General features: G+C 41.7%; 1 protein-coding gene across 1 annotated transcript in view; it reads right to left on the bottom strand.

Moving 5' to 3' along the window:
* Positions 1–9,829, bottom strand: part of RHPN2 (rhophilin Rho GTPase binding protein 2) — a 123,597-nt gene extending 113,768 nt beyond the window's left edge. Inside the window, exon 1 of the mRNA XM_029608399.1 lies at positions 9,577–9,829. Coding sequence (XP_029464259.1) covers positions 9,577–9,645 — 69 coding nt within the window. The 5' untranslated portion in view covers positions 9,646–9,829. The remainder of the gene's footprint in view (positions 1–9,576) is intronic.
* Between the last annotated feature and the right edge of the window lie 15,115 nt (positions 9,830–24,944).

The following is a 24,944-nucleotide window of genomic DNA, read 5'->3' as shown; positions in this document are numbered from 1 at the left end:
AATTAATGCAAAACCAAATAAAATCAATGATTAAATCTGGTTATTTTAAGCTGTGCCTGCTACACCCTATAAAAACAAACATTCTTGGGCTATTATGAATTTCAAATCGCTTTTCCAAGCATTGATCCTTCCCACCTTGGACTATGTAATTCTTTGTTCATTGGTCTACCAGCATCTGTGCTTCATGCTCTACAGCTGCTACAGAATTTGACTGCTTGCCTAGTCTCAGATCTTGATAGGAAAGCCCATATTAATCCTGTATTACATGAGCTCCACTGGTTGCCTGTGAGCTGGCAGGTCCAATTTAAAGTTATCCTTCTGGTCCATAAGATGCTTAGCTTCGACACTTTACCTTGGATGAATCCTATGCTAAGTATTGACAGCCATTTAACAAGCTTTGAGGTCATCCCAAAAGTGTCTAATGTACATTACCTCAGTCTACTCTGCATATCTCTCTGAGACTCATAAGAGGGCCTTCCCCATTGTGGGCCCCACTCTGTGGCATTCACTCTCAGTAAGGTTGCGACTGACTACATGCACAAAGACATTTAAGAAAATGCTTAATACCTTTTTAATTCAGTTTGAAGTACCTTTCTCTAATATGGTTGATGACCTCATAAGAAAAAAAAATTTGAGGCTGATGTTCCTATTATATTCAGATATTGTTTGACTATTTTTTTTATTTGTTTTATGTTTAAAATGTTTGTGTGTGTTTTACTTGTATGCTGCCTATAGCTGTGGTCATAGGTGGCCTATAAATGGGTTTAAATAAATTTGGAAAGGCAGACAAAGTCATGATTACATTTTTTTCATTGCTTTGAAATAAAGAGATGTGTACCTTTCATTATGCAAACAAAAAAAAATGGGAACAGCTTATATGAAGTTTTTTAAAAAGGTTTTGCCAATGAGATCACATGATGCAGTGAAGAGGAGAGGATGTGATTCCCCTTATCGGCTCATCCACCCCATAGACCAAAATAGTCGCTGCAGAAATTGTGTTTAAAGGTGAATTCTGAATCAGCATCACACGCTGTATTACATCCTCTTAGGTATGTCCACCAGACTGGCTCGAAAAGATAGAGAAAGAGAGAAACCAAAAATGCCTCAAAACTATCATGGGGGAAGAGGCCGCAATTTCGGAGCTCTTACCTTTTCAAAACGCAGCAATTGCCTAAATTTCGGAAGATATTTGACAAACTGGAGGAGGTACTGGGAACTATCACGAAGTTTGAAAGATGTTTCGCTGAAGTGGAATGATGAGTCTCAGATTCCCAAGATGGCCTCCTGTCTGCACAAGCAGACGTGCCTATGCTACAGTCAGCCTTAAAAAAAAAAAAAAGGAGAGTGGCTGAAGGATCTGGAAAACAGATCCTGCTGCAACAACCTATGTTTCACTGGAGGAACGGAATAGAGAAAATTACATGGCTTTACCAGTGACAGTAAATTCTTTGATTCAGAGAACTTACAATATAATATATATTTTTTTTAAGTTTAAGCTATATCAATATAGTGACAAAGAGGGTAAGCTCATAGCCAATATGATCAAGATGAATGTTGGTCCCAAACACATATCTGCGCTGAAAACGACATCAGGCAATCTAACCAATTCTAATTGTGAAATACTTGAAAGCTTTCAGAAGTTCTATATAGAGCTTTATTCCTCTGGTGGTTGGGATCCAGAGAAAAGTAGAAGTTTTTGTGAAAAGCTGAGATTGCCAAAGTTTACTGAAGAGCAACTGGGCTTGTTGAATAGACCTATTAGTAAAGAAGAGATCTCTGTGGGTATCTGTCAGGCAAGATCTCTAAAAGCCCCAGGGCCCGATAAGTATAGTACAGAATTTTTCAAGATTCTTTCTGATGTTTTAATAGATGCCTTGCATTTGGTATATCAAGCCTTGATTGTTAAAAGGTGCATATCCTCTACATCGAAATTTATCACATAAGTGCTACATTTGATCACTATATATACACACACACATATAGACACTACATACAAATTTATATATAATAATGGGGAAAGATACAACTTCCCCTGCCTCCTACCGTCCCATTTCTTTGTTAAATTTCAATCAAACGCTATTAGCCCAAGATAATGTCTGATCGTTTGGCGATATTACTCCCCAAGATCATTACGCCAGGACAGGTAGGTTTGGTTAGAAGGCACATTGGTCAAAGCATAGCAAGATTACTCCTTGCAGCTATGAACCTTTGCCAGAGAAGTGGGGAGCCAGTTTTGACACCGAAAAGGCATTATTTGTTTTATGTATTAGATAGTATGGGTTTGAGGGGTTATTTTCTTAAACGCAGTGAGATTATATAATCACCCATTGGCGTTAATTATGGCAAATGGTATGCATTCTGATTCTTTCCTATAGGCCATGGGACAAGGCAGGGAGGGATATCTGCTATCCCCACTTTTATTTTTATTGTTGGGACATATTCAGATTTCGAAGGCAGTGATTGGTAAACACTTGGTAGTATGTTGTTAAAATAGGCGGCCTTCACTGATATTTTGGCTTTTCTAACAGTTCTAATTTGTTCACTGGTTATCTTTGGTAAATGTGGAATATTATCTGGGTTTAAATTAAATATTGATACATCAGAGGCTCTGGCCTTTCGAGAATCTATTAAATTGGAATGGAAAAACCAGTTTCCTCTGAAGTGGGATGATATCAGTCACTATCTGGGTTTACAAGTGTCCACCGATCTGTCTGCTTTATATGATCTTAATATATCTAAATTACTGGCAGTCACTAAAGAAAAATTTTTAGCTTGGCGAGATTTACCGCTATCTTTGGAAGGGTGGATTAATATTTTTCAAAATGGTACTATTTCCCAAATGGCTCTTATATGTTTCAGAATCTTCCAACACAGTTCAAACAAAAAGATGGAAGTCAGCTGGACATGCTGCTTCATCATTTTCCTTGGTGGGGGAAGAAGTCAAAGAGATTGTGCTCATGGTGGGATGACAGTTCCAGATTTAATGGCTTAATAGTCATGCCAGTATTCTGAGAAAAGTTAGAGACTAGTTAACTGATGCTTCAGCTTATGTGAATATACAAGGAGAGAAGGCAGTGACATCCCCTGCTGATTTAAGATATATTATTACATGCCAGTCCACAATGCTTCTAAAGGAATGGTTTAAAAGTCTACAGATTGCCTCAATACATTGGGCATGGTCCAGATTGTCCAAAAAGGTTGGGGACTTCTTTACGCTGTTCTCCCTTGTTACCCATTCAAGGTAATTTAGATTTTTCTCCTGGTTAAAATTCAGTAGATTTTTGATTATGGAATTTCCAAGGTTATTACACAAATACAACATGTTGTGAATGATGACAGTCAGCTGCTCTCATTTCAGAAGTTAAAGGAGCAGTATGGGTTGCGTGATAGAAGTTATTTTTCCTCTTTTCAACTTAGACATTACATTTCGACCTTGCCCAGAGAGAATCTTCACTCTTCGATATGGAGTATTTGATGACTTTTCAATTTAAAGATTTCAAGTGATTATTCCTCTCTAAGGCCTAGATTTATCAACTACAGTAAATATCACATGCTATCGCATGTGATATTTACTAGAGAAAGGGGTGAGTTTTATGGTAATAGCCTGTTTATCGCAAAGTGCGCTATCTTAGCGCTTTGCATAGGTATTACCGCAGAGTGCGATAACTTTTTCGCACTTTGCGGTAAGTCCCACAATTGTTGCAATTCCTACCTACAATGAGAGAGAGAGACAGAGACAGACACTAGCTATAAGGCCCTTATAGTACTTAGGTATTAATATCTCTATATGAGGCCCACCTAGTAACTCGAGGTGAGGTTTAAGTAGTAGTATAGGGGTTTAAGGGCCTTTCTGACATGCAGAGTGAGACGTACAAACAGAACAGTACACTCTTGTGAAGATTTGATGATCTTCGGAGTGAGGAAATTTACACAAAGATGAGATTTGTACAATGTTCTCTCAACCTAGCTTGATGGTCACTACCTGGGGAAAATTAACGTTATGGCATTTTCGCATGTGAAAACGCCATACAGCAATTTGATAAATGACCCCCTAAATTATATACAGCATTAGTGAAATTATACAGAGGATACTCTGGCAATCTCAACTAACAGATGGAATCGGGATGGGATCTTTCTGGTTCAGCCACATGTTACAAGCTTGCTTTAAACATTTATCAGATTTATCCATTAATATGTACATTAGGGAAATGCAATATAAATATTTAAGACCTGTGTTTCTGTCACAATATATAGCTTTCAAATTGCAGCCACAGAGATTTGTGAAAAACGTAATTGAGATGTCTGTAACCTCGCTCTCATGCTTTTTGGTCGAGTCAAGCGGGAAAAAAAATAGGGAATTACTTGGGGACATTGCTGGATGTAACTATTCCAATAACACCTGTGCTTTTTCTTTTTGAAAGATTTCTGCCTTTATTTGTTCCCTGCATGGGTGAACATTTATTAATCAAAAAGGCTTGCACTCTGGGAAAGAAGGCAATTTTGATGCATTGGAGAGGCAAGGACACTCCAATGTTTTGGCATTGGAGGAACTTGTTTCATAATATGATGCAGATGGATAACATGATGTCAAAGTCTTCTTTTAAACATGGAAAACTATTTTTGGCCGTTTGGGAAAAGTATATTCAAACTTTGTCCCATCGTGTGCAAAGTTTGAGTCTCAATGTTTTATGCTTGTTGTGGCTATTGTTCATTTCTGAAGTAAACTTGTCATCAAGCTGGTTCTGTAGGATGGGGAGTGAGGTGGGGTATATGTCTGGCATTGTATTTCTGTGCTTGTTCACTGTACATTTTTGGAATATTTTAAAAATGAAACTATTGTGCTCTTTTGCTTGATGTGCATAAGAATCAAATACATACAGTGCTGAAGTGTTCTTAATAAAAATGTTTAAACATAAAAAAGGTTTTGTCACATAAAATGATCAAGAAACTTAATGTGCAAAATCTTTAGATAAACATTAGGTGCTTGTTGCATAAGAGGTACCAGCAAGCCAGTCGGCATGCCCAGTTACGAACGGGACACCCAGTCTAATCATTCATCTACCTCAGACGCACAAACAGTGTCCATTTTTTAAATTTAAAGCAAGTAAAATTCAAAACAGAGTTAAAAAAAAATAAGGGCTCTAAACTATTCATTGTTTTTTTGGACTTTGCTTTGAATTTTACTTGCCTTGAAAAAAAATTAAATAAAATTGACACTGTTGTGTGTCTGAGGTAGATGAATGATTAGACCGGGTGGCCCGTTCGTAACTGGGCACGCCGAATGGCTTGCTGGTACCTCTTATGCAACAAGCACCTAATGTTTATCTAAAGAATTTCCCCATTAAATTTTTTCTTCATCACTTTATGTGGCAAAGCCTTTTTTTTTTTTTTCTTAAAATAATGGGAACACCTTATATCATTTGCATTATATTGATTTATGGAACTTTAATGGCTTTTTCGCATTGTTATTACCTTTCATTATGACCACATCTCCTTTTCAGGTGGTCATATCACTTTAATATTTTGCATTCAAGTCAAATATGAATTTCACATATGACTCATTGGAAAGGCTGATTTCAAGTTTAAAAGAGTTAACCTAATCTAGAACATAGAATATGATGACAGATAAGGACTGTATGGCCCATCTAGGCTTCCCAATTATTGAATTTCTGTTCTTTTCTTCATCATAATAGGAATGGCTTTACTTTAAGAAAGTTTTGGACAAAAAGGTTTTAGTAATAATACATTCCTCAATACCAGGGCCAGCTGGACCATTAGACGGAGTAGGCAGCTGTTTAGGGAGCCAGAAGTGGGCAGGGGAGCACAATTCGACACGAGGGCAGCATATTTTTTTTTTTTTTTTTTAAAACGGAAGGAGGCTGCAGAGACAGGTGCAGCAGAGATGTAGGGATGATCGCATCTGCAAATGGAAAGCTCAAGATGTGGACCCTGATTTGGGGAGGGGGGTGGGGGTAAGAAAGAGAGAAAACATCACCACCTAGGGCGGCTGGATACCTTTCCACCAGCACTGCTTAATACTATATAGAACAATTTGGCCTTAAAACGTTTACAGGATTATTTCTAAAGCACCATGACATATCAAGTTCAAATGAAAATGTAGCCAAGTACACTCCATCTGAATCAAGAAAATGGATAGGATGTCATCCCTAACATTAAGATCCAGAGCGGAATATTTCAGGGAGATTGCCTGTCATCACTCTTGCTTTGTTTGACATTAAATCTACAAGTACTGTAACTCCTTGGGCTATGGAATTAGCCTTAGTCCTAGAGCTATTAGCCCCCAACCAATGACATCTCACCTACTGTTTGTCAATGACTTGAAACTTTACAGCACCTGTGATGGCCATTTAGCAGAACAACTGAAAGGTGACGAGTTCAGGATGACCTTTAGTTTGAATAAATGTGCAAAGGTAACAAACCTTAAAAGAAAAAATTAATCAAAACTGAAAACATCTCCCTAAGGATAGCAATATAAAGTAATTGGAACATGAAAATGTATACAAATAGACATAGAAGATGGAAAAATTGGGCATAAAGTATGCAAAAGTACTTCAGGAGACTAAACATGATATTGAAAAAGTATTTTATCCTCAAGGAATAAAATGCAAGCTATTAATCAGTTTGCAATCCCTTGCACTCACGTACACTTTGGAATAGTAAACTGGTCCCATAGAGATCTTGAAAAACTGAATGTAAAAAAAACAAGAAAGCTCCTTCATGCCCATGAGGTAATTATAAGAACTAGTGTATGCCAAGGTTATATAATCCCTAGAGCTGAGAGTGGTATGGGTTTATAACAATAAGCTACACCTACAGAGCTACCATCATAAGCCTTCACGCATATTTTATGGTACCACCAGACCCAAGGGTCAAAAAAGTGCTGAAGTATGAAGATGAGCAAGCAGCATCGGTCTCCGTCTTTAAGCTTGGACAACTGTTCCAGCGAATAGAAGGAATGACCAAGAATCCACCATTGGGCCCAAAAAACAAAGAGGAAGGCGGTCTAGAAAAGCCGTGAGGAACAAAAAAGAAGGTGACCGGAGGTCCTTCAGAAATTCTTTATTGATTGCCCGACTCTAGGCCTGAGTTTCGCCTAAAAAGGCTGCTTCAGGGGCTACAATAATAAATAACAATAAATATTAAACAATCATATAACAAACACATATATTTATTATTGTAGCCCCTAAACCAAGAATCCACCATTGCCACTGGCCTGATTAAAAAGAATTTCCAAGCACATCTTGTACAGATTACGCCCTATGAACTCCAGAAAGAAGAACTCTATGGCACAATGCAAGAAGAGCATTAGCAGTAAATACGAAAAATTGAGATCACTCCCAACATACTCCAACAAATGAGGTTCATTCCTGTCAAGGTATGCACAAAATAAACCCATGAGAAACCATGACCAAGTAAAGAGAGACAGTAAAGAGAGACATGTTTATATAAAATAATATTTACAACACAAACAAAAAGAAACAGACAGAGGATTGTAGAACTTTATTATATTGCTTAAAGTTTAAGAGCAGATAACAGGAATGGGCAAGATACAAAAGGAATATATCCCGTGCCAAATTTAGCATTAACAAACAGCAGAACTATAATTTAGTCCACAGCCCTCAAGATGAATTTTTTGTGAGTGATGGTGACAAGTGTCCCCTCCAAAGTGTGCACCAACATTATCACACAGAAACACAGTGGTGCAATTCACTTGTGTGTGAAATCTCACATATTTCTAGGGCAGGGTCACTGCATCCAAGCTGATTCTTTATCACCACCCATCTTAGTGACCTTTAACCAGCACAGAGTATTGAGGGTAGCTCAGTTGTAAAAAAGACGGAATAATTAATAATAAATACAAAAAATATAGAAATATTAAACAAATGCTCCTTCCCTTCCCTAGGTTTGCTCTTCAGTTGTCTGTATGCTGAATTTATGCTTTATGGGCCCCAATATTCAGCATTATCTGGCTACATAAATTAGCCGCATAAGGCTTATCTGGCTAAACAACATGGGAATGCTGCTGAATATCCCTGAATTTGGTGCTACTTAGCCGGATAAGTTAATCCTGCTCAATGGCAGGTCTAACTTATCTAATTAACTGAAACAGACTTATCTGGCTAAGTAGCACTGCCTCACTACATCCATTGAATATCTGGCTATATTCTTAACCAGATATGTGGTTTACCCAGTCAAGTGGCGGCCACTGAACATAGCCAGATAAGAAGCACTGAATATCAGTCAACACCCTAATTCATTTCTCTCCCTAATGGGAGTAACTAAGTAGGAGGGGCTTTATTTTAACTCTAAAGAAATAGCACTAGCATGATTCAGACCTATTTTTTTCTGCTTGTGTTGCTTCCTCTTCAGCCCTTATCCATATGCTTCCTTTCTATTTTTTACATATGTAATTTTATGGTTTCACACTTTTTAAAATAAAAAAATGCTTCTTTTATTATGATCATGTTCTTTTTTTTGTGCAAGCTCCTGACTTTTTTTTAATTCATACTATATTCTTGCTTTATCAGTGCGATGCTCGCATAGGTGCCGATAAGGCTTACACCATAGTGCTCTGATCCACTTACATTCAAATCAGTGGCAGTAGGAGAATCTTGCAAAAAGCTTATAGCACTGCCTTCAAAATGAAATATAAATCAATTCAAGAATGAAGGGATTTATCATTTTAAAAAAGTGGCACCTGAACTGTACATTTTTCAATCTTCCAACTTTCTTAAGATGGCATAAAATTTCATTTTTTGTTAAATATGGATATAATTGTGTGTGTGTATATATACATACACCTTTATGTCTTCATTTTAAATTAGACAACTTGAGCGATAAAATATAAAGACTACCCAAGATACAAAGCCAAAAGAAGAAGCAACAGACCCAAGAAACAGGCTAGATAGTAACCTGAAGACATCTATTCGGTACAGTGGCTGGAATTTACTGTGTGTCGTGTAGAATGTACTCCTTTCAAAATAAGGATTATTTTGGTTTGAAATTAAAGTGCAGAATAGCTTTTGGGGTTTTTTTAGATTCAGTTTCCCGGGCCCTCTGTCGGCTTCTCACAATCTGCGATCGGGGGAGCCCCAAGCCCAGGTAAGCGCAGCAACAGGTTGATGGGGGGGGGGGAGACGAATCCCCCGAGACTGGTTCTCGTGGCACTAACTAACGCCTCTCCCTTTGCAGACTTTTAACTGCAGCGCTGGTTACAGTAAACGGAAAGGTCGCACTGTTTCTGTGCACATGTAAACACCGCAGGGCTAACGCTCAACCGGGAGCAGAGATACGAATGCGGTCGGTTTACAGAACAATCACAGCTGGGCAGCAGCCGCCGCCCACACCCAGGTGGAGAAAGCAGGGATTTGCTCGGATACAGTTTCACCTCTGCGCGCGCGCGCGCTCGCTCGCTACACGGCGCCCGTTCGTGTATAACTTCAACGTGAGTAGGAGGAGGAGAAGGAAAGATGGGCAGGTGACCTCTGTATGTAGCCCCCCTCCCCAGCAGCCGAAGGGTAACGGGCCGTCGCCCGCCCTCTCTCTCTCTCTTACCTTTCGGAAATAGCCATTGTCGGGCAGCCCGGTGTCTCCGGGGCCCCTGCGCAGGATGGCGTCCGTCATGGGTCCCGGCACCTCGGTGTGCAGCGCGTGCCGGAGCGTCTCGCGGACCTCAGTCAGGCGCAGTATCCAGAGACTAAAGCAGCAGGTTCGGGTGACAGTGTCCGAGTGAAGCTCGGCTCACCTAATCCCCCTCCGACAGCACAACCACCACCGCTGACGTAGAGTCCCCGCCCCCTAACTCCTCTCTCGCGCGCCCGCTTCGGCCTGCCCGTCCGGAGCCGGGCGCGCGCTCCCTCGCTGCGTGCGTTGCTGCGTTTGTTGCCGGTCGTGCCCCTAGCAACGCTGCGCGTGGCAAACTTCGGGCGTCGCTTCCAGCAGGGCGCGCTAAGGGGAGGTGGCCGGGAAGGGAACGGATTGTCCCGGCCCCGCTGACGTCCTACGGAGGTGACTCCGGCTCCGATGAATGTGGCGGTGGGGATTAGCTGTCCCCACCTTTCTCTCGCTCTCTGTAGTTGTGTAATTAGAATGATATCATCTGCCCTTTAGTTTTACAAATGCTTCATGTTCTGCCCCGCCGTGGCCTTCCTTCCACCCCCCATCCATTCGTAAACAAGGGTTTTCTCCTAAGCTGGCTTTCCTGGTCAGCACATTTCAATACATTTACCTCCCTCTGTCTTCCCGTCCTCCCCCCTTTTTTTTCTCCCCTTTTCCCATTTGCCCTCTTATCTTTTCCTGTGATCCCTACGACCCTCCCACTCTCTCCTTTCCCCTTCACCCTTTCGCGTTGTGATCTCTGGAAGTCAACCCACAGGACATAATAATCTTCTTTTCAAGTTTTATCAGCAGGAAATGCCAAATGGTCTGACAACTGCGCAAAGTATTCAGCCGAAAATAACTAAAGAGATTTCGGGGGTTTTTTTCTGTTTGTTTGTTTGTTGTACTACGTGCTTTCCTCTTTACGTTTGCACTTCCCTGTTTCTCTAGCAGTATAAAGTTGAGTTTTCCTTTAGTTATGATAGACAAAGAATATCATGAGCTGGACTAATTTGCATTGCTAAACTAGTTTTGCGGTTTTATATTAACATTAAAAAAATCCTATTTGTACTTTAATCAAATTACTTTCTGATTACCATTCACTCTCTTTACAGATAAATTCTACATCAGCATTGTTTGCACTAACATTTTAATTAATTAGCCCTAGTATATTAGATCATTTTTTATTTATTTTATTTATTTATTTATTTAACATTTCTTTTATACCGATATCCGTTCGCACATCGTATCGGTTCACAGTGAACAAAAAACCATTGGGCAGTGCCCGTACATATAACAGATAACATAATATAATATGATGAACTAGGCAACATATAAATAATTTATGGGAGGAGCCCTTACATATAACAGGCATCAATGGGTAGATGCTATGGAATATAACTATAACTATATACATGATAGTGATTATTCTTCTATACCTTATCTTGATAATAGCAGTCAATACATACTCTAAATTATTTCAAGGAATTAAAGGTCAGTAGACAAATATATATATTTGCCTCCTATTAACTGGACTAGATTAGTGCATTCTTTAACTAGTTTTCAAGACCTCCATTTGGAAATCATTTTTAAAAAGTACATCCAAAACATCAGGGAAAGCATCATGGGCCGAATGTGAGCCATAAGCCATAGTTTGGGATCCTCTGTACTAAAGAGTTTTTCCCATTTTGCATATATGGGAAAAATGCTTATTTACATCATGCCTTAGATTGTGAGCATTTTATGGCAAGGATTCATTCTACCTGTAAGTATTTGATTTATATTCTGCTTTTCAGTCACTTAAAAGCAGATTAATTCAGGTACTGTGGATATTTCCCTGTTTCCAGTGGGCTCACAATCTAAGGGGCCTATTTACTAAAGGTGTTCTCCCATTCTGAGTTTATGGGAAAAATACTTAGTAAATAACCCTCTAAGTTTATAACTGAGGCAATGCAGTATGAAATGACTTGCCCAAGCAGAGGATTTGAACTTTGGTTTGCTGCCCACTGATCTAACCACTAGGCTACTCCTCCACTCTCTAGTTTTGTGCACTATATAAATACATAATATATAAATATTCTTTGGGGTAGATATTCAACAGCCATTTAGACAGATAACTAAAATGTTATCCGTCTAAATGGCTAAGCTGCTTTTTAAAAAATCTTAACTGGCTATAAAGAGTTATCCGGCTAGAATATAGCTGGTTAAGTTGTAGGTGTTTTGGGAGCAGGCAATGGGCGTTCTGGATAACTCTAGCCATGCCATAAGGCTGGTCTAAGCCAGATACACCTGTCCGGCTAACTTTTAGATATCCAGGTATATTCAGCGGCACTGCCACACCACTGAATGTCCTGTTTAAATTAGCCGGATAAGTGTAGTCAGCTAACTTTACTAGCCGCTCGGCAGTTGAATATGGACCCCTTTATGTATTTCCTTCCATTGCATAAACTGTTTAATCATTCCAGGGAACACAAAGGGAATCTTTGTTTTGAAGATCCAAGGGAGTTCAGATTGAAGCATGTAATACATTTCTAATGGAATGGCCTGATTTAGATTACAAAACACAGTATATGGAATGGTGTTGCATTCTTTGTAATGACACAGTGGTATAGAATGGGCCTTATCCACAAAATTTGTTTTATCCTAGTCTGTGCCTATGAGAAACGATTTATATTAAATAAGGCCCTATTATTTCTCAAAACACAAGGGTCCAGTATGACTCAACATGGAATGAAGTAGATGGCACAGAATGGAATGGCATCATGGAAAACAGCATTAAGATAAAAATGCAATCTCTTTGCACACAAGTCTCTAATAAGTGGGAGGTATTAGAAACCATAGTAGCTCAAAATGTATCCTCTGTTTCCTTTGTAATCAAATTGCTCATTGTCTTGTCAGTTGTTCAACTTGTTTGCCTGTACATTTCCTTTATCTTTTTGCCTCTGAGTCACTATTGTTCCTTTGCTGGCAGGTGGTTCATTAATGCTTCCTTAGAAACTTCAGAACCAGAACAAACTTTCTTCACTAAATAAGAGGCAGATGTAATACAGTGCTTTCAGCAGTTTTATGCATAGTTATTTGCACATTTTTTGTGTGCAAACTTTACTTCCAATGTAGCTAGGAGTTTTGTGTACAAAATGTGTGCACAACAATATGTATACAGGTTAGCACCCTCTCATGCAAATCCCATGTTAATTATGGCACTGTCTCCCCCTCCCAATTTACAGAGGCGCACACGGGCTTAACTCCCAGTCAGAGATAGAGTCAGTTTTACAAACCTAGGGCTAGTATCTATGGGCAAAAGCTTGAGTCCTGGTGCTGGGACCTATACTTGGGGTTTATGTGCTTAAAATATGCTTTGTGCACAGAAACCATGTTTTCTATGCTTTTTTATTTTTAACTCCCAATGAATTAGCACACTAGTAGCTTACTGTATTGGGAGATTTTAAAAAATGATGTAATGTGTGTTAAGAAACTTGCTCTCAATTTCAGTGCACAGTTTTAATGCACAAATTATTCATAGGCTCCTAAATGAGATACACATGAAAAAAAAAAGATATATTATTTCCTCTGGGCAGTTATACTCTTTAGGGACTGATGCATAAGGGGTGCTAAACCTATCACGTGTTTTTACTTGCATTTTAGCACAGGTTTTCTGGCACTAATGTAGCCCTGGTATATAAAAAAGGGATTTAACACTAAAAAAACCTACGGCAGGCTTAGCACATGCCTAATTAGCTATTACCCTGCAATACAAGGAGGCACACTAAGCAAGAGACTGCCTAGTGCTACCATGAGAAATTTAACACCTGCTCAGAGAGGCCGATGCAATAACATTTGCGGAAAGCGAGTGCTGACTTTTCAGCGCCCGCTTTCTTAGCGCACGCATGGCGCCTGCAAGGGGTCGCCATGCAATAAACAAATTAGGGGGGGTCATGCTAGCAAGGAGGCGCTAGGGTCACTAGCGCGACCTTAGCGCCTCCATGCTAATGTGACCCCGCAGTTACCAGCGGTCTGCCAGTTATGAATACCGATGCCGATAAACGCGGCGTCTGTTTTCATAACTGCAGTCAGCCAGTTATGAAAAGCAATGCCGAGCATATCGGCATCGGTCTTCAAAGCAGCCGGCAGAGTTTTTTTCTTTTGTTTTTACTTTAAAAAAAAGTACAAAAAAGCATTTTTTTCTGCTTTTCTGTACTTTTTTTCAGTGCACTCAGCTATTAATGCCTGCTCCATTTATTTTTTTGCATTTGGAGTGAATGAGTAATAGCCTCCTTCCCATGCATTTGCATGTGATGAGCGCTAACTCATTCACTCTGCGTCTGACGCGAGTTAAATAGGCACTAATCCCCCTAGGGGTGGATTAGCGCCTATTTAACCCGCATCTGACAGCTGAGCACACTGTATTGCATCGGCCCCAAAAGCAGGTGTCAAACGTCACACAGCTGGCCTGACCAAAGCCCCCACCCCCACCCCTAAGGTCTGGCTCGATGGGCCAAGTGGTCCTGATTGGATCTGGGGGTCCTCTACCTGAATGGTGTATTCTGAGGTCCATGTCTTTCCAGACCCCCAAATCCTTCCTCCAGAGACCCCTGCTGGAGACCTCCTCCGATTGGGCTTTTCTCGATTGGTCCTTTTCACTGACAAGCTTGAAAGGGGATTGGTGCTTTCCACTGCCCAATGCTGTTGTGGGTGCACAGCCATGTCTCCTGGGCGCCCAATGCTTTTGAGCATTAGGGATGCACAATTTATCCCTAGCAAGTCCTTTTTACCATACCAGCTCATTTTAAGATAACATCAGGGGCCCAGGAGAGGTGGCTGTGTGCGCTTTAGGAAAACAGGCACTCAATACGAGCACCTGTTTTACCATGCGTCTTATTGCATCGGCCCCTTAAGTTGTCCTTATTTGCAGAATAATCAAACAATGAACATTTGAGCTTGGTGAGGAGAATGACAATATCTTGCCAGTAATTCTTTATTGTCTCTCTGAACAAATTATAATTTGATGACATTTAGAATTAATAACAAACTATAAATTATTGTCTGTTAGCAACAGCAGAATGAAATTGAGCAATTGTTCCTTTCTTTAAAAAATATTAAACATAGAAACATACTGTTGTGATCTCCGTGAGGAGTTAGCAATCTGATGTGTTCTCCATGCAGAGTTAGCAATCTGTTGTCAATCTGTCGTGATCTCCGTGGAGGCGTTAGCAATCTAATGTGAAACTGTTAACAAAGCTCTGTAGAGAAAGCTGAGGAGTTAACAATCTGTCAGAAAGCTCTTTGTTAAAGCTGGTATTAGCAATCTGTAATTATTTAGAATAGTTTTGGGTGGATCCTTGGACCAGTGGCAGGTGACCACGCCCTCGGGGGAAATCCCGAGAGGGACCACTGGTCAGGCTTAGTGTAGGAGACAGACACACACTAATTCTTTTATTAGATAATATAGTAAACCACCAGAGGTGGCAGTAGTGAGCTGGAAGTGCCCGGCTGGGCTGTAGTCCCTCAGGTATTGGAACAGCGATCCCAGGGTGGCTGAGCTGTAGAGAAACTAAGACCATGAGTAGGCAATATATGCAGAGTTCTGGAACAAGTCCTTGATGGTAACACTCACACAATAGTCTCTTAAGGCAGCCCAGGAGATGGTATACATTAGGCCCTCGAGGAGCAAGTACCTGCTCTGAGAGATAGATATAGACTCACTGATGTTAAGCAACAAAGACTTCTTAGAAGCAATATATTAAACCACCAAAGGTGGCAGTAGTGAGCTGGAAGTGCCCGGCTGGGCTGTAGTCCCCCAGGTATTGGAACAGCGTTCCCAAGCTGTAGAGAAACTAAGACAGTGAGTAGACAAAGCATGTGGCATTCAGGAACAAGTCCTTGATGGTAACACTCAGAAAATAGTCTCTTAAGGCAGCCCAGGAGATGGTATACATTAGGCCCTTGAGGAGCGAGTACCTGGACCCAGGGAAGGCTCTGAGAGATAGATGATGGAAACTCACAATGTTGTAAGCAGCGTTGACTTCATAGCAGAAGTGGTATTCAGGAGCAAGTCCGGGTCGTGGGCCCTGGAGGATCGAGTACCGGTTCCGGACTGCGACCTGCAAAGAAAAAGAGAAAGTGAGGCCCCCGAGGAGCAGGTACCTCTAGTGAAGTCCGAGGAGGCAGAGTAGCTAGGGTTGCAGAGAGTGAATCCCATCCTCAGCGACCAGGAGGAAGATAGGTAACCAATCCCTTGCTAACTCGTTAGCGAAAACTGAGACCTTAAATATCTGGAGCTGGTGACGTCATCTCAGGGGGACGCCCCTGAGGTTCACGCCAACGCTGGTACATCAGTCAGGCTGCGCAAGTGCGCCCTTAGGCATCTGGTCAACATGGCAGCTTGCAGCGTCGAGCCGGTCCGGGAACGCCGAAGGAGGAAGGCCAGGAGACACCGCAGTAGCTAGCCTTCCATCAACCCCAAAGGGAGTTGCCAACGAGGTAAGGTGGGTGGAGCAGAGACGTTGGACAGCGACGGATACAACAGTACCACCCTTCAAAGGGCGGTCTCCTCTTCGGGTACCAGGTTTAAATTTTGAAGGATGCGTGAGATAGAATCGATGAAGCATCACTTATCCATGATAATGGTCTGAGGCTCCCAAGTGATCAGTGGCGTAGCTAGAATCGATTTTTTGGGTGGGCACAAGGTTAACATGGGTGGGCTGTAGGCATGCAGGTCTGAGACCTACTAGTTGTTTTCTTATTGTTAAATAATGCCATATACTGCACCCTAGAATGGCTTTTTTTTTTTTATTATTTACTCTTTATTAAAGTTTTATAACATTGCTTACAATGAAATAATCAAGAAATAAAGAAACAATTATTACAGAGAAAAGAATTCTTTCCCATTTATCCCACATTTGTATTAATACAGTCCACATCTAGAGAAAAGAAGGAGAGCCCTAACCACAGTTGCATCTATTTTCTTTAATGCAGCCTGTTAACCCTCATAACAATCCTGCATTACTATGTGCTAGTTTTATCTTTAATAAATTGCTCTAGGTGTAGTGGATCAAAAAAAACAAACTTGTTATTATTATACGTGAGTAAACATTTACAGGGATATTTTAGAAAGTAACTGGCACCTATATCCAGAACTCTTTGCTTGTATTCTAAAAAAAGTTTCCTTCGGGCTTGTGTAGCTCTGGAAACATCAGGAAAAATTTGGACTTTCTGTCCACAGAAATTTAAATGCTTATTCTGAAAATATTTACGAAACACATTTTCTTTATCGCTCTTTAACGAAAAGGATACAAGCAATGTTGCTCTGGTAGGAATATTATCAAGGGAATCTTCAAGGAAAGTTGAGATACCAGGGCTTTCCAAAACATCTATCTCCCCTTCTCGATTTACGATTTTTCTCCCAACAGGAATATAATATATTTTCGAAATAATTGGGATCTTGTCCTCCTCAAAGGACAATATCTCTATCAAGTATTTTCTTAATATTTCCCTCGGTGACAATAATCTTGTATGAGGAAAATTTAACAAGCGTAAATTGTTGGACCTCATTTCATTTTCTAATGCTTCAATTTTATTATAAATGAATAATTTATCCTTTATAAATGATGTAGTCACTCCCTGTAAGGGAAGTAATTGAGCATTAGTTTTAGAAACAGCATCCTCTACATTCCTTAATCTCATATCTTGTTCTCCTATTTTAGCAGAAGTCTGAACAGAAAATGTATGCATCTGGGAAATAGAACTAGTCACCTTTTTATCAACTTTAGCAACCAATTTCCATATATCTTTCAAAGAAACTGACTCTGGCTCTATTTCACCTTCCATCACTTCGGGCAGGTCAGGAATAATAGAAGGTATAGGTAATAGAGGGTTTCTTTCGTTACCCTCCATATACATCACATTAGAAATTAACAAATTCCCCCCTTCTCCAGCCATTCCCCCTTCAGCTAATTGCTGCGGGTTAGTGCTGGGGGGGTTAATTACCTCCATTAATAACCCTGAGACTGTCCATCTGTGGAATTGTAGGTTGAGGGGGTGGCTGCTGGGGCCCAGGGCTCAGTGAAACCCCCGAGGGTGAATTAACCCCGGAACTGTCCCGCATGGATGACTCACCTAGATGTAATACGTGGTCATCCATCGGCCCGATTCTTACAGATGACAAAGGCAATGGGGAAGAGGTCCAGTTCTTTGATTTACTCTTCTTCCCCATTTTCCCCAGGGGCGCGCCCCTTTGGCGCGCGGCTTCGGCTGCGCACCTACGGCTAGCGCCGTAGGACTGAGGTTTAAAAAGTTTTTCCGGGCTCCACCCGATGACGTCGGCGAAAGGTCACGCCCCCTTTCTCTCCCGGCGACAGCGTGGCCTTCAGGGAAAGCAGCGGCAGCAGCAGCAGAATCTCTCCGGGGTCTCACTGCGGGTAGGGCACTCCTTCTCTCCTGCCAGAATGGCTTTTTAAGTAATTTGCAACAGCCATTATGCATCATGGATGAAACTTTAAAATAATTTACTTCAATTATTTCAAGCACTTACCAGCATTAAAAATTCCTTATTAATCAGAATTTATTTTATATTTATTGCAGTTTATAAATGCACAAGTATAGAAAACAATCAGATCCAATCATGTAATAAAACAAAATTGAATGTATTCTTTCATGAACCATCTTTGCAGAAAACCAGAAATCTTCATAAATACAATACAATATAATTAATCATCAGAACAGGTGCAGCACAGAGCTAGGGCAATTCACATAACATGAAAAAAAAATTCAAATTCTGGTGTCACCTCAGCAAAAAATAACCCTCCACTGCTATTTTGTGAAGTAACACAAACTCTTGCAAAGAAAGAGGCATCTAGAACCTTGCCATACAGTCATAGCACTGACTCTCAGGATTCAAACAGCAACCTTATGAAAAAGCAGCAATGCAAATACTACACCAGGCCCTAGAACATTAATACATCACCTACGGGAATAACAGAACAAGCTGGACTACTACTACAGAGAAACTATATGCTAGAAATACTGCATTTCTGTCACACACAGGCAAAACTGAGACCGACCCTTATCTAATATAGAAATAAGAGACTATAAATTAGAAACAGAAACATGCAGATAAAGCCAAAATAGGAAGCCTGAGAAACTAAAATGTCTGCACAGTGGAATACTTAAGAAAGAGCAAAATACAAAAATATAAGAAATGCACATTCCTAAAGATGACATATTTAAATTGCTAACATCTCAAAATATATATATATATATTTTTTTTATCTTTGTTGTCTGATCTTTGTATTTTTTTAATCAGTTGGTCCTGGTCTCTTTTTCCCATTTTTTCCCTTGTCACTCATTTCCTAATTCCTTTTCAGTGTCTTTCTTCTACTACTGTCTTCTTCCCTTCCACACACACACATACATGCTTTCTCTCACAGACTCCCTCATACACTCAAGCTCTCATTCTCTTATTTATTTATTTAAAAGCTTTTATATACCGAAGTTTAGCTAGAGGTCTTCACTCCGGTTTACAGGTAAAACAACATGTTACAATTTGGGAAAACTGATAGAACAACAGCATATAAATTATGGAACAACACAATATAAATAAATATAACACCACTGATAGAACAACAAGTTATGGAACGGCTAATATAATAACATATTTCCAGTTATGGAACATTAAGGGGCAGCTTGTAGAACAGTGTGACAGGTGAGGTAACAGATATGGACTAGCTGTTTATAGCCAGCTTCAAGTATCGATGCAGCTTAAAACCTACGATAAATATCAACCTTTTTCAATAGTAATAAAAAGATAACCGTCGACCGTTATATGATTGTCAGAGCTGTTATTTAACTGTCGGGTTGATTATGGTGTGTGTAATTAGCCGATTCCGTCTTTGAATGTTTGCCTGAAGAGCCATGTTTTGAGTTCTTTTTTAAATGTTTTGGTGTTGATTTGTGAACTTAGGTATTCTGGTAGTGAGTCCAGCTATAGAGATGGCTCTGTTTCTTATGTTAGAATGCATAGTTCATATGCTCTCCCCTCACCCCCAAGCTCACATTCTCTGCAGACACACATACAAGCTCTCAATTTCTCACCCCTCCCCAGGCTTATTTTCTTATGCACACACAGATGCACATCCAGGAACCCATTCTCACCCATACATTCACAATTTCAAGCTCCCATTCTCACCCATACATTCACACATTCAAGCTCCCATTCTCACCCATACATACACACATTTAAGGTCCCATTCTCACCCACACATACACACATTCAAGCACCCATTCTTACCCACATATTCAAGCTTCCATTCTCACCCACACACACAAACCCAGACTACCATTCTCACCCACACACAATCCCAGGCTCCCATTCTCACCCACACATACACACATTTAAGGTCCCATTCTCACCCACACACAAACCCAGGCTTCTAGTCTCACCCACACATACATAAATTCAAGCTCCCATTCTCACCCATATATACACATATTCAAGCTTCCATTCTCACCCACACACAAACCCAGGCTCCCATTCTCACCCATATATACACACATTCAAGCTTCCATTCTCACCCACACACATTCAAGATTCCATTCTCACTCCCATACACACCCAGGCTCCGATTTTCACCCACACACACACACCAAGGCTCCCATTCTCATCCACCATACACATTCAAGCCTATGCACAGCTTCCGCTTCCTTCCCCCAGAGCAAGAAGATCAGCTGGCCTCTCCTACTGCCACTCACTTCCTGCTATCTTTGGGCCGTATGGCCGACTGATCTTCTTGTTTGGGGGGGAGGAGGGAGGAGAGCAGAAGCGCCGCGCACAGCTTCCGCTTCCTCCCCCCCAAGCACATCCTCCAAATGGAAAACGTAACAGAGATACTCTAAGGTATAGGATCCGTGAATACGGTATTGATGTAGAGCACCTTCGAGCCACAGTTAACGTTGAAGGCGTAAGAATATCAGCAACAATGGAAAGGGCTGCTGGGGATGTCATAGCGTTCTTCAATAGAGGTGGCGGTGTTGAGAAACGTCCAAAGCCCACCTCAAATTGTAATGCAATAGTGGATCTTCTGAATTGGCGAGAGGACTCTTCAGATATTCCACTAGAGTTTGAGGAGTAAGGTTGCCTCCTTTCCCTGAGTCCACCAGGGCAGAAGTCTGAACCGAACCCAGTCCATAGGTCAAAGAGACTGGGAGAGAATGCGGAGGAGAAGACGTGGTAAGGCCCAAGAACAGTCCTCCTGCGGGACTTAGGCCCATCCGTTTCCTGGACGAATAGAGCATGTAGAGACATCATGGCCAGGCTGACCGCAATACATACCGAGGCCGTGCTTCTTCCGAAATCTTCTCTCTTTAGAAGTCAAATGTCCATGATCAAGTTGCATCGGTTCATCTTTATCAGCAGCAGAAATTACTTGAACCTTTCAGGTGCAGGTATAGAGTTAGCCTGATTCAACCCAGATAACATCCTAGGCCGGAGTTCCTTCACCTTGTCCCAAAGCCGGTGATCGATCCGAGTAGCCAAGGCTACTAATTCATCCAGCAAGTCAGGTGTTTTACGAGCAGCCAGCTTGTCTTTTAAATGGATATCCAGGCCTCTGCAAAAGAGTCTTGAGACATTTGGGGTCCCAGCAAAGTTCTGCCGCAAGAGTTTTAAACTCTATGGCAAATTCAACCAATGATCTGTTGCCTTGCTTCAAATCCACCAAAGCAAAACCGGCTACAGAATTTCGAGCAAAAATAAGTCCATAAATCCGTCTATGTCCTGCAAAATAGAGTCCTTGTGCTCCCACAAAGTAGATGCCCAAGACAAGGTCCTACCATCCAAGTAAGAAAGGATGTAGTAGTCTTTGAGAGAGCAGTAGGAAATAAAGATGGTTGTAAAGTAAAGTGCATGCAGCACTGGTTTAAAAACCCCCAAGTCTTCTGTATTTCTCCAGAGAAGCGGATCGGAGCCGCCAGTGGTACAGCAGTCTTTAAAGTTACCTCCTGTAACAGACTTTCATAGTTAGAAGCAGTACTTTGAACCTTCTTTGTGTGTAGCTGATGAAAAGCTGAAGTAAGTTTTTCCAAGGCGTCCTGTTGTTCTGTAATGCGCTGAGCCAGGCCCAGTATAGCCTGCAAAGCATTGAGTTGTGCTGGATCCATGTAGTTACTCGAACTCTGGAGTCAAGCCGAAACCTGTAGTCAAGCCGGATCCTTGAAATTAAGCGGACCCTGGACACAAGCCAGATCCTTGGAGTTAGCAATCTGTTGTGATCTCTGTGAGAAGTTAGCAATCTGTTGTGATCTCTGTGAGGAGTTAGCAATCTGATGTGTTCTCCGTGCACAGTTAGCAATCTGTTGTCAATCTGTCGTGATCTCCGTGGAGGCACTAGCAATCTAATGTGAAACTGTTAACAAAGCTCTGTAGAGAAAGCTGAGGAGTTAACAATCTGTCAGAAAGCTCTGTTGTTAAAGCTGGTATTAGCAATCTGTAGTTATTTAGAATAGTTGTGGGTGGATCCTTGAACCAGTGGCAGGTGACCACGCCCTCGGGGGAAATCCAGAGAGGGACCACTGGTCAGGCTTAGTGTAGTAAACAGACACACACTAATTCTTTTATTAGACAATATAGTAAACCACCAGAGGTGGCAGTAGTGAGCTGGAAGCTCCCTGCTGGGCTGTAGTCCCTCAGGTATTGGAACAGCGATCCCAAGGTGGCTGAGCTGTAGAGAAACTAAGACAGTGAGTAGACAAAGCATGCGGCGTTCTGGAACAAGCCCTTGATGATAACACTCACACTATAGTCTCTTAAGGCAGCCCAGGAGATGGTATACATTAGGCCCTCGAGGAGAGAGTACCTGGACCCAGGAAAGGCTCTGAGAGATAGATGATGGAAACTCACAATGTTGTAAGCAGCGTTGACTTCATAGCAGAAGTGGTATTCAGGAGCAAGTCCGGGACGTGGGCCCTGGAGGAGCGAGTACCGGTTCCGGACTGCGACCTGCAAAGAAAAAGAGAAAGCGAGGCCCCCGAGGAGCGGGTACCTCTAGTGAAGTCCGAGGAGGCAGAGTAGCTAGGGTTGTAGAGAGCGAATCCCATCCATAGCGACCAGGAGGAAGCTAGGTAACCAATCTCTTGCTAACTCGTCTTGTTAGCAAAAACTGAGACCTTAAATATCTGGAGCTGGTGACGTCATCTCAGGGGGACACCCCTGAGGTTCGTGCCAACCCTGGTACATCAGTCGGGGTGCATGCCCTAAGGCATCTGGTCAGCATGGCGGCTTGCAGCGTTGAGCCGGTCCGGGAACGCTGGAGGAGGACGGCCAGGAGACGCCGCAGCAGCTAGCCTTCCATCAACCCTGAAGGGAGTTGCCAACGAGGTAAGGTGGGCGGAGCAGAAACGTCGGACAGCGATGGACACAACACATACATAGAAATGACGGCAGAAGAAGACCAATAGGCCCATCCAGTCTGCCCAGCAAGCTTTCACACTTATTTTCTCATAATTATCTGTTACTCCGACCGCTGAGTTCAGGGCCCTTTTTGGTAGCTTTTTGATTCTAATTTCCTTCCACCCCACCATTGATGCAGAGAGCAGTGTTGGAGCTGTATCGAAGTGAAGTATAAGGCTTAATGTTTGAGGGTAGTATTCATCATATCGAGCAAGTTGCCCTGATGTTTGTATACTCATACTGCTCAGATCAATGCCTTGTTAGATGTTGGCAGGATGTAAATCCTAATTCTTCATTCCCCCCCCCCCCCGCCGTTGAAGCAGTGAGCTGCGCTGGATATGAATTCAAAGTGAAGTATCAGGCTTAATTTGTTAGGGGTAGTAACCACCGCAATAAGCAAGCTATTCCCATGCTTATTTGTTTACCCAGACTGAGCAATTCATTCCTTGTTGGTTGTCTGAATATAAATCCTATTTCTTCATTCCCCCTCCCTGCCATTGAAGCAGTGTGCTGCGCTGGATATGAATTCAAAGTGAAGTATCAGGCTTAATTTGTTAGGGGTAGTAACCACCGCAATAAGCAAGCTATTCCCATGCTTATTTGTTTACCAGACTGTGCAATTCAGTCCTTGTTGGTTGTTGTCTGAATATAAATCCTCTTATCTTCATTCCCCACTGCCGTTGAAGCAGAGATTTACGCTGGATATGTATTGAAAGTGAAGTATCAGGCTTAATTGCTTTGGGGGTAGTAACTACCGCAACAAGCAAGCTATTCTCACACTTACTTGCTTACCCAGACTGTGTTACCTTGTTGGTTGTTGTCTGAATGCAAATCCTCTTTTCCACATTTCCTCTTGCCGTTGAAGCATAGAGCAATGTTTGAGTCGCATTAACCATGTGAACGTTTATTGAATAAGAGTATTAATCACCAGGTAGTAGCCATCACTCCCGCAAGCCACCCTCATACCTCTTCTCTTCATTCCTATCCTCCAGGCTTTATGGATCCACAGTGTTTATCCCACGCCCCTTTGAAATCCTTCACAGTTTTGGTCTTCACCACTTCCTCCGGAAGGGCGTTCCAGGCATCCACTACCCTCTCTGTGAAGAAATACTTCCTGACATTGGTTCTGAGTCTTCCTCCCTGGAGTTTTAAATCGTGACCCCTGGTTCTGCTGATTTTTTTCCAATGGAAAAGGTTTGTCGTTGACTTTGGATATTAAAACCTTTCAAGTATCTGAACGTCTATATCATATTACCCCTGCTCCTCCTTTCCTCCAGGGTATACATATTTAGATTCTTCAATCTCTCCTCATAAGTCATTCGATGAAGACCATCCACCTTTTTGGTCGATCTTCTCTGGACTGCCTCCATCCTGTCTCTGTCCCTTCGGAGATATGGTCTCCAGAACCGAGCACAGTACTCCAGGTGAGGCCTCACCAAGGACCTGTACAAGGGGATAATCACTTCCCTTTTCTTACTCGATATTCCTCTTTCTATGCTGCCTAGCATTCTTCTGGCTTTAGCTATCGCCTTGTCATATTGTTTCGCCGACTTCAGATCGTTAGACACTATCACCCCAAGGTTACTCTCCTGCTCCGTGCACATCAGCCCTTCACCCCCCATCAAATACATTTCTTTCAGATTTCCACACCCCATATGCATGACTCTGCACTTCTTGGCATTGAATCTCAGCTGCCATAATGTTGACCAGTCTTTTAGCTTCCTCAAATCTTGTCTCATTCTCTCCACTCCTTCCGGTGTGTCCACTCTGTTGCAAATCTTAGTATCATCCACAGTAGACAAACCTTACCTTCTATCCCGTCCGCAATGTCGCTCACAAAGCTATTGAACAGGACCGGTCCCAACGCCGACCCTTTGGCACTCCG

The sequence above is a fragment of the Rhinatrema bivittatum genome, chromosome 7, assembly GCF_901001135.1.
Source record: "Rhinatrema bivittatum chromosome 7, aRhiBiv1.1, whole genome shotgun sequence".
Lineage (NCBI taxonomy): Eukaryota > Metazoa > Chordata > Amphibia > Gymnophiona > Rhinatrematidae > Rhinatrema > Rhinatrema bivittatum.
Note: the sequence above shows the minus strand (reverse complement) of the source record. Positions and strands in the feature narration are given on the sequence as shown.